General features: G+C 39.0%; 1 protein-coding gene across 1 annotated transcript; it reads right to left on the bottom strand.

The window, feature by feature from the left end:
• Window positions 1–909: 909 nt before the first annotated feature.
• Window positions 910–10649, bottom strand: pmt (phosphoethanolamine methyltransferase). Its single transcript, XM_084948393.1, has 13 exons — window positions 10579–10649; window positions 10158–10441; window positions 8847–9018; window positions 8318–8473; window positions 7445–7581; window positions 7101–7252; window positions 6780–6968; window positions 3922–4011; window positions 3727–3816; window positions 3511–3633; window positions 3256–3387; window positions 2720–2836; window positions 910–2592 (listed from the first exon to the last, which is right to left on the bottom strand). The coding sequence occupies exons 2-13, from the start codon at window positions 10165–10167 to the stop codon at window positions 2482–2484; spliced, it is 1479 nt and encodes a 492-aa protein (XP_084804519.1). The 5' UTR covers window positions 10168–10441; window positions 10579–10649; the 3' UTR covers window positions 910–2481.
• Between the last annotated feature and the right edge of the window lie 260 nt (window positions 10650–10909).

Here is a 10909-nt window from a genome sequence, read left to right as displayed (position 1 = left end):
CTAATCGTCAGATCAAAAGTTTGCGATCCAAATAAAATTTGGGTGGCACCTGCTGACTGCTTTCTTTTTAGATCCAGGACATGAAAGTGAGGGGGAGAGAGCAGAGGGGGTTAAAAGTGGAGCAGGTTCATTAGACAACAAAAGAGCACAAAGGTGAAAAGAAAAGGAAACAAGCATTCTAACTAAATAGTGACACAATATGGTCTCACAAATAACTACTTTACTTTAATGTTACATTTTTTTAAAGGTTTTATACTGCTGCTTAAAGTTAAAAAAAATGGTGAGGAACTCAAATTGCACTGATTATTTATTTCAGTGTCATCCTGTGACATTTTAGTCTTTGGCATATATTAATTTTTCTTTGAAATTTAGTAAATAGCTTTAAGAGTGGCACTGTTACTGAGTGAAAATTCAAAAGCCTTTGAGGCCGGCCTAAACTCCCAGTCTAGCAATGCTCTTGAACATAACAGTGAGTTCACTGAACTCAAATGGCCTCTGCAGTCACCAGATTTCAATCCAATAGAGCACCTTTGGAACCTCTGTGGTGAAATGAGAAATTTGCATCCTGGATGTGCCACCGACAGATCTGCAGCAACTGTGTGATTCTGTCAGGCCAATACAGAGTGAAATCTGAGAGCAATGTTTCCACCAGCATGTCGAATCTGTGCCCTGTTGAATTAAGGCAGCGTTGAAGGTAACAGTGGATCTAAAACGATACTAACAAGGGCTACGCAGCAAAGTATATTTTATTATTCAATTTATAAAGGTTCATTGCTTTACTGTAGAAATATCTTTTTGCCAACAGCCATAATTGTAGAATCAATATTATATTTTATTAAATATATGTGTTGTAGCATAGGCCTAATCACTGATGACATATTTCCTTTCGTTCCCAGGCCATAAAATACTACTGTTTATTACACACAAGGCGTCCTTGGGTGTAAAGCAGTGATGCGTGTGTCATGGCAATAGTGACAGGGTTTCACTCCTAACTTATATTTCAAATCAAACCACAACCTTTCTGTAAACCTAACCGAAATGAAAATTAAACTGTAAGTGAAAGAGGACACAAACCACAGCTTCTGGTCATGATTGATTGGTTTGTATTAGAAACAGAGGCTTCAGCTTTGTTATAGCCAAACACGTTTTATAACCGTCAGTTGCAAACTTACAGTGATTTACAAACCAGCTATTGACCAAACAGTAAGCAGCAATAATAATGACTGTTGTAATACACTGTTAACTAAAGTTAGCGATTCATTTTTATTAACAGTGGCATTATAAAGTGTTACGAAGTATTTTTGCATTTAGGAAAATCTGCTGCGTTAACACACAAACTTAAAAATGGATCAGAATCATTATTGCAAATCTGCACAGTGGATGAACGTGGCATACAAGAATATTTGAAGAAGCAGTTAAACACGGAGTAATTATCTTTTATTTATTGGCATTTTTCTTTAGAATGCATGAGATTGATTTATCCCAGCTTTTATTAAGAAATGATCAACTATGTATTTAATTAAACATTTGGGATTTAGGAGGTGTTGCAATGCTTTACCCACCGTGGCTCTTATTGTAGTGGTTTACACATTTGCCTACCAAACAAAAGATCTCTAGTTATTTTTCCTGGAAGGAGATGGAAGTTTCTTTGTGGTTGCATGAGGAAGGGCATGTGGCATAAAACTCTGCCAAATCAAACATGTGGAGCTACCCACTGTGGCAATCCCTTGAGAATAAGAGAGCAGCTGAATGTAGCTAAAGAAACTTCTTCTTCTTCTGTAATGTTTTACTAACTCTTTTTGACGGCAAACCCCTCCCCCAGCCAGATGAGCAAATCACATCCCAGCAATACTTGCAAATCCCATTGATGGTTTTAAACTGTAAACTAATAAGACATGGGATGACATGAGAATGCAGACAGCTCAGAAAAGATGAGCTGACTGCTTCAACCAGTTTAACTGGTTCCCGTTGAATTTGTTTTCCTCAGGTTTATCTGCTCAGTATTAGCTACTCAAGCTTGTTGCAATACACTGTCTGTTAACTAATTCGTGCACCTGTTAATTTAACTAGAAATAATTAATTGCATCTTCCTTCAAAAATCAATCTGCTGTCAATTGATTTTGCCTCTGCGGTTGAGAACAGTGCTATTTTTTTAGTTCAAGAACTCATTTCAACTTGTTTACATTTAAGTAATTGGACACCAACAACCTGCTTAATCAGAATAAACCTTGATTACTCTGTGCAGTTGTCTGGACCTTCTTTTACACTCCGTTGTTGTTATACTCCCAAAAATATTTGCTCTCTAGAAATGCAAGATGGCAAAGTGTAGATCACTTAGTTAAAGGTATATTGGCACAAAATAATGAAAGAGTTGTCAGTGATTTTCTTTAAAGACAACAGGATACCCAGAAAAAGAATAATGTAGCAGAAACATTGTTTCTTTTTTCTTTTATTATCTCTAACACGGCGAGCTTCAACAACTCAGTCTCTTGTCGCGTGAAAAAGTCCCCATCTTTGGTCTCCACTGTTGGAACGTCCCAGTTTTTCTTTCCATCCATTCACTATTGCAAAATAATCCTCTTCAGAAAATTCCTGCAGGGAAAAGATAAAGGTGTGTTGGATGGCACAGTAAAGGAGGAATTTAGCTTTCTGTCATAACACAATTATGAAGGTGCAATCTTTGACACACTGTGTGAACTTTGTGGTTGTGCATTTCCACCTTAATGAATTCATCTTTAATGGCCTCTGCTCTCTGCAGCTCTGTCTTAATCACTTCGATGAACTGGGCTGTGCGGTCTTCGGCTCGAACTTTGCTGAAACCAGCCTCCTGAATGAACTGTAGATGGGGAGGCAGAGGAGGGATTAAGCAGTGTGGGGACAGCACCATCAACTGATGGACTGCAGTAGTACATACATACAAAGTCTGTATTCTCTGGACATAATGTTGGAAAATTTGGCTGCTTCTATATTCTTCTAAACACATCTCTGGGATTTATGTATTTATGAAGCAATAATGCACGGATTCCAGCATACAGTATATGTGAAAAACTATTATAAGCAGATTTAGTAGCTTTCTCCATTTATTTTGACTAAGGTAAAACAATTTGAGTTTGTAGTTTTACTCATAAGTGGATCAGTGTACTGCTTATACGTTAAACAGGATTTTGAATTGCAAAAACAGAAAATATAATCTACATATCAGAAAAGAGTCCAAAGTTTTTAACTACTAGCATTTTTATACATGAGTATTTTTACCTTGCCATAGTCTGAAGGTGTATACAGGACATAGCCTCTTTGTTTCACATAGGCCTCGAATGCTGGGGTCCAGGGCTTCTTCCCACAGCAATAGTCACTGATAAGCAACTGTCCGCCTGGCTTTAACCATGACTGGATATCAACAAGAACAAGATGTTTCTTACATTTAGTGCTGTATCATTTTTTCTCTACAAATTACAAGAAAAGTTGGGAAATTCATGAATTGAAACCATTTAGACTTAAAGAGATGCACACATGGAAGCGTTTGAAGAGGGCTAGTTTATCATCTATGTGCAGGATTGTGTCTCTGCTGTAGATCACATCAAATGAATCTTCTGGAAATGTCCTTTTTGTAGCATCGGCAACCTCAAACCGCACCTGAGGAACAGTAAATACCATTAAAGATTTGGAAATAAATCATTAGTCCAGCCATTAACTTTGGTGTTGTAATCAACAGAATAACATACGTACTGATGGAACGTTCTCTACTTTTGCCCTCTCTATTGCAATGTCCACCATGTTGTCTGACAGATCCAAGCCGAGCACTTCCACTCCAAATGCCTGAAAAAAATCACATAATAATTGCCACAGTTATGGCTTTTACAATAATGATAAGTGCCCTAAAATCAACATTGTAAGTGTGGCCTGAGACTTTGTTGCTCTTACCTTTGCCATGTAGAAGTCTCCTCCACCAATGCCACAACCAACATCCAGAACCTTCTGTCCTGGCTTCAGGTTCAGCAGGTCCACAAACTCCTGTTAGCACAAAAATGTTTTCTTTGATTCAGCCTGGCTTCGAGGCCAACTTTGTAAAGGTTATTCTGGCTACAAACTTTTATTTCATAGTTACTGAGGCCACTACGGTGTACATTTTAGGACAGGGGTGTCCAACTCCAGGCCTCAAGGGCCGGTGTCCTGCAGGTTTTAGATATCACCTTGGGTCAACACACCTGAATCAAATGATTAGTTCATTACCAGGCCTCTGGAAAACTTCAAGACATGTTGAGAAGATATTTTAGCCAATTAAATCAGCTGTGTTGGATCACACATCTAAAACCTGCAGGACACTGGCTCTTGAGGTCTGGAGTTGGACACCCCTGTTTTAGGACATCCGTAGGTCTCAGGAAAAACGTCCTCAGACATAAGCTCAAAACAGCCTCTGGCATCAGACTAAAATGTCAAAAAAAAAAAAAAGGCATCAGATGACATAGACCTTCGTGGCCCACCTATCCCAGAATTCATTACGATTTTAAGGTTGAAGAAACTTTTTGGAAAAAATGGTGACCGGTTTAAGCAAAGCAGTCCAGAAATAAACTTTTAATAGTAAGTGCTGAGTTTTATCAAATGTTCAGCAGAGAAGAATCCTAAAAAGCTGAACTGAGCTAACTTTTGGCCAACTTAATGCGGCACAGGTCCTGCGTGCTTTGGTTGGTTGGTTGGTTAGTTGGCTAGTTAGTTTTCTGCTGAAGCTGCGTCTGTTTGCCAGTGTGAAGCCAAATGTACTTAAATGTTTTGGGAAAAAACGAGCAGACGGTTCACTTTTTAAGGTAAGTGTGTTCACCAGGACCAAACATGTGACCCGTGAACTGTGGTAAGGAAACAGACTGATGTAACCAGGATGTGTTGAAGTCATATTTACATAAGCTCTCATCCTGTATAGAGCAAATAATAATAATAAGACAGAGAGTTAATAGAGAAGTCCTTCTCTTGTTTTTATGCTGTTTTTGGCATGCTTATATCATACAATCTGAGCCTGTCACCTTTGTCATAAAGCCCACGTTTCTGCAGGATTCTATATTCTGTTTAGTTTTTTTCTCTCTGATTACAATATATAAGATATATTAATGTGATTCTATGAGAAAATTGTGCTTTCATCTGAAAGTTAACAGATATTTGATTAAATTTTCTGCTTTTGTTGTCAACTGCCGTGATTTCTTTCTGCAAGTGTCCAGAGTTAGGAGAGACTGAGAAACCCACAGGTGAGAGGTGACTGTACAGAGGCTTTCCACCCCTGATGAAATAAAGGGAACCACATCCAACTTTGATAATGGTTTGATTTATCCAGAATATATTTAGTTAAAATATTGTTCTCGTCAAAGTATGATTGTGTTGGTTTCAGTGGGAAAAGTATGCAGATCTTTGAAATAAAGACTTCAAAGAGCTACAAAAATTGTACGTTCATAAACTTAAAGTGTGTTTTATAGTATTCTATATAAGAAGTCATGTGTCTGTATCATCTTTCTCCTGTTAGATGCTCCCTTTTATTTATAATAAAATATCAATAACTTAAGACGTATTTGTACCTTCAAAATGAAATGAGACTAGTCTTGTGAGCTACACTAGCAAACTGGTTTACTAACTAAAGTTAAGATAACTGTTAGCTAAAGGGACTCGGCCCATGGCTGTGGTGTTCTCAGCTCATACGCAGATGAAACATCACAATTTTCTGCAATAAAAGTAAAATAAATTACATAAAATAAAGATTTTCTCTATTTCAGTCATTCACCACGGCTCTAGCTGATATCGTTGCGGTTGCTAGACAACAGGAGAAGTGCATTTTAGGCTAGATCTTTCAATTTAACAGCCGCTCGCTTCCAGTGTTTGCAGCCTTTGAAGGCGTAGACTGGGTAGACCAGGTCCTTTGAAGGATTAATTCTTTTTTCTTTTCTTTTTTTTACATTAACTTTCAGAGACATCAAATCAAATCAAAATGTATTTCTATAGCACATAATAACACAACAAAGTTGACCAAAGTGCTTCACAGTCGGTCAGAGCAATAGCATAAGACAGAAACAGTTAAAAAGAGGGCAGGAAACAATATGACAATTGTTTGAAAGAAAAACTAGCCACGAAATAACATATAAGTTTGAAGCAAAAGCCAGACTAAAATAATAAGTTTTAAGACGCAATTTAAAAGACTGGATGGACTCGGAGGAATGAATATAAGGAGGGAGGTTATTCCAGAGTCTGGGCGCTAAGACAGCAAAGGCCCGATCACCTCTGGACTTCAGACGAGACCTCGGTTGCGTCAGGAGCGTTTGATTGGAAGATCTAAGTGCCTTATTATACAATTGAAGGAGTTTGCATAGATAGCTGGGAGGCAAATTATTTAAAATTTTAAAGGTAAGCAAAAGAATTTTGAAATTGATACAATAATCAACAGGGAGCCAATGTAGGTTGGCTAAAACTGGTGTGATGTGGGCATAATTTCCAGTTAAGAGACGCGCAGCTGCGTTTGACATTTAAAAAATAATTCAAAGAAAAAAATATTACAAATGAACACAACTTGAAGAGCTACCACAAAGGGTCTGAATAAAACTGCCAGTCCATTTAATGCAAATTCTGCACCACACTGCACCAGACGCTCAGAAGTCTGAATACTTACTGAAGCATGCAGTTTTCTGTGTTATTTTCTGTAATTGTGTTTATAACTCAAAATCATATCTTTGCATTTTACTTGTTAAATTTCCTTCCAAGAAGCACTTATCATTTGCATCCAGCCATATTATTTGGGATTTGCCTACCTTGGTGGTGCTAGGCCCTCCTGTGCTGACGTAACCAGCCCCAAACATCTTCTCATAGCGCAGGATGCCACGTTTGGTGTACTGCTGGTTGTCCAGGAATTGCTGGAAGGTTTTGAATCCATTCTGGCTGTTCGAGGAGCGAGTGACCTTCTCTAGCAACCAGCAGATTTGATTTGGATTGTTTTTCATCTGTAAGTGTTGGATGGATGAGAAGGTGACAGAGATAAGTAGTAGTAAAATGGGTTAACTACATGTCCACACACCAGCATCAGAAACTGCCATGTGCTTTTTTCAATCTTAATATGACTCAAATGTCTCTACCTCAACGTAGGTCTGAACTCTCCTTTTCAAGACAATGTCGAAACCAAACGTTTGGCCCTCTTTTGGCTCCGTCACTTGCACTGTTGCAGTCATGTGGCTATATTGTGCCTCAGTACGGTAGCAGGTGGGGTTGAAATCCCTCTTACTGTCACCTTGGTAGAAAATTATGAATGAAAACAAACTAATCTCCATGGAGCATAGAAAGTGAGCAGTTAAAAGAAGGAGTACAGACATCTAATTAAATCTTTTTGAAATATACAGGCAGAGGACTTCATACAATCTTTCTTAAGTTACCTTCATTTACCATAAAGGTTTAAACATTGAATTTAATTCTGCATCTGTACCTGACCGGTGGTTGCAGGACTCTCTGAAAAACAGAAAGCCTCCAGGCTTCAGCCAGGTAAGCATTTTTTGCATAACCGAATTCAGCTCCTCGTCACTCAAATACATCAGTAGCCAGTTGGAGAAGATAAAGTCAATGCTGAGAAAAAAAAGCATCATTCTTTTAACAAAGTAACCAACAGTATTTTCAGTATATAACAAATAAAGTTGTGTGTGTCGTCTCTCTGCCTTTCAAGACTGGCTCCTTTCAGAGTTACTACTTCCACTTGTACACCTATGATGTGTGCTGGAAACGGTGACCTTTTAACTTATGTTTAATTTTGGGGAAGTGGACAAAGTTGTGGTGAATGTGTATTGTGGCAATAGTACTTCTGCCTTTTCTATGCACTGGGATTCATGATAGCATACGCAACAGTTAAGGCAGTTTCTACTAAATGCTCCTCCTAAGATGCCTTTGGCTTGGAAACTGCAGACTCTCCCCCTCTAGACTATTTGATCTGTGGGTCATAGCTGACAAAAGGGGTGATTCTTCGCTTTCTGCATATTTAAGGTCCCATAGGGACACTACAGATGTGCACGTGCAAGCCCTCAAAGAGAAAGCTAGAAGCAGGATGTAGGAAGATAGATTTCATGGAAAAAATGTGTCATTTCATTTCACTTAAAAGGGCAAATGTCAGCTTTATCGTTTTCCAAGGTAAGCCTCTGCTGAAGCCACTTCTGCGAATGTTAAATATACTCATTTTATGACAGTTTATCCAGCTGTTCTTGAGATAATTCAGAGTCAGGCCAGTAGACCTGCTGACTCACAGTAGTGCCAGTCATCGAACCACGCCATTAGTGAGGTTAAATATTAACGACGATATCTTAACACACACCTGTTTTGGGGAACATCCAGCTTTGTGACATCAGCTTGGAGGAAGGTACCATTGCTATGGTGGCCATTTTTCTGCCTGTTCTTCTCTATAAAACTTTCCATGAAGTCCACAGCAGTCACATGGGCTGCCTTGGTCAGCAGGTACTTGGTGTAACGACTGGATGCAAACATAAGAATATAAAATGACTTTTGCTACATATATTCATCGAGTGCTCCTCAGTCATAAATCTTTATACTAAATGAAGTCTGAACCCAAAAAAGTTGATTCTGTTCATCTGGACACTGCAAGTTTCCCCAACCTTGTAAACAGTACATTCGTATAATGACTGGAACTAGCCTACTGAATGAACAATGATCTGTGAGTTCAGTTTCTCCATCATTAATATGCCATTTTAAACATTTATTAAATATTACAGTACTCCATTAGCTTATACTTCTTCTAATAAATCCCTGTCTTTTAAAGCACTGACTTTCTTGTCTTCTTGTACTGTTTTCCCAGAATTCTAAGTCTATTGCAGCTGTGTGCTCACCCAATTCCTGCTCCCAGCTCCAGCACTTTGCATCCCTCCAGGCTAGGCAGCATGGAGAGGATCTCTGGCAGCTCATGCTGAGTCAGTTCTTTGGCACGAGAATCCAGCATCATCTCCTCCACTGTAGCAGCCTTAGAGTGCTCCTTCCAAAACTCTGTCATATTGCTACGAACTATCATAAGAGAACACACAGGGTTGGCAAGAAGCTAGATATGTGTGTAAGTGGGTGTGTGCGTATGGACACTAATAATGATGGCAATGCAGTTACAATTTATGAATGTGCAATTAAGATTTAATTCCCATGGGATGCTGTGTCAAAGTTCAAGGGTACCTGTCTGTGAATCATCTATCAAGTATATGACAAAAAGAAGTGATCATCAGGTTAATCATGTTACTTCTAAGTTATTTAAGATGTAAATTATTTATTTATTTATTTTTAAAGAGAAAAAAACAATCTGAGTTCCTTTAACTCACTCAAATGTGAGCTTTTGGAAAGTTTGACAAATGTTCATATAAAGGGCTTAGGCTAAAAATTCTTCTGAGATAAACCCCCACAAACACTCTGCGGCCAGACAGATTAACCATTAATCTAACCTGATTAAGCAATCCCAAAACACTCATTTGCCACATAGACAGAAGATTAAACCAGAATCAGTTTCATATTACACTCGTTCGCTGTCACAGTTTGCAAAGTTTGGTTTTGTTTGCTTTTGTTAATAAGACGCGCTGTTATTTCCACAACAGGTTTTAGCTGGCTTTTGTCAAAAGACAGATTATACTACAGTTGTTCCACAACGCTCCTCCACCCACCTGAAATCCCCCATTCATTCTTTAATTTTACAGAGATCCAAGAAAACCATGTACAGTAATGTGCACAAGCATATAACACAGTAAACATCAGGCTACCGCTTTCACTCACAAATTTCCCCATGTGCTTTACACCAGAGACACACACATCCACAGGCTAAATGACGGCAACGCGGCAAAGTGGAATCTAAGATTCCAGTGACAAGGTGATAACGGGGTGAGAGACAATCTTCATGGTCCTTTTTTGAGGGATAACTGCAGGTTAAAAGAAAATCATTTGACAGCTTTGTTCAAATCACCATCACATTCCAGCACAGAGCTCACAGTAGGATTACGTCCACCAGTTGAGTGAACAATTACAACACAATAACACAGCAGCTCAAACAAAATCCAAACTTTGGTGTAATCAGCTCCCTCTGGCTTAAATCAACTTTTCAAGAAAGTTTCACAGTAGTAAAAAAATAAAAATAAAAAATAAAATGAATACATTTGATCTGCTCATACCTTTGTCCATTGTGGTTTTTGGTTGATTATTGTAAAATTAATCTATGAAGTGAGAAATCAGTCTGATGATTAACGATCCTCGTTATTGTAGGAAGGTATAATTAGTAATCTCCTATATAACAGAAAGCAGATGTCACTTCGCGTGTGGGCTCTTTAAATAACGGGACGAGCGTGGCGCGTGGAGGAGGTGGTCGCCAGGTAGGAAACTGGCCATTAGGATGCGCCCAATACGAGGGCATGGGAGGGGAGCACACACACACGAATCACCATGTGGGAACAAGGGTCTGTAGAGAACATAGAACAGATTTGCATTAACACTGGGCATAACGCAAAGCCTACGTGCACAACACACCACAGACGTCCAGAAAAATCCCTGGGAGACATGTCGGCCACAGATAGTAAGCTGACAGAATGCACTCACATCTTTTTGCACGATCGTTGCCTCGTGTATTTCCCCGCGGCAGTCTGCCTCACCGGCTCCCGGCTCATCGCGTCTCGGTTGTGCTGACACGTGGAAAATGTCTGGCGGCACGCGCAACATTGTGCAAGATTGCCTCATACTGTTAAGGTGGAAAGTGTGAGGTTATGATATGCGCCAGGAGTGTAAGTAGCGCACAGTTTTCACAAGGCTTTATGAAAACTGTAATTAACAGTTAATTGCTATTATGTAATTTTCGCCCTCTTTATAAAGAAAGCATTAGCAGCCAGTGGGGTCCCAGGCTGTGAGCTATGAGAAGTTAGTGAATAACATA

Source organism: Perissodus microlepis, chromosome 2 (genome assembly GCF_051167445.1).
Source record: "Perissodus microlepis isolate ML-2025 ecotype Zambia chromosome 2, ASM5116744v1, whole genome shotgun sequence".
Lineage (NCBI taxonomy): Eukaryota > Metazoa > Chordata > Actinopteri > Cichliformes > Cichlidae > Perissodus > Perissodus microlepis.
This window is presented reverse-complemented; position numbering and strand designations above follow the sequence as displayed.

Coding starts and splice junctions, on each gene's coding strand:
- pmt (XM_084948393.1), bottom strand. Junction 3,634..3,726: donor AAGTAGAGAACGTTCCATCA/GTACGTATGTTA, acceptor ACTGTTCCTCAG/GTGCGGTTTGAGGTTGCCGA. Junction 2,593..2,719: donor TTAAAGATGAATTCATTAAG/GTGGAAATGCAC, acceptor TTTTCCCTGCAG/GAATTTTCTGAAGAGGATTA.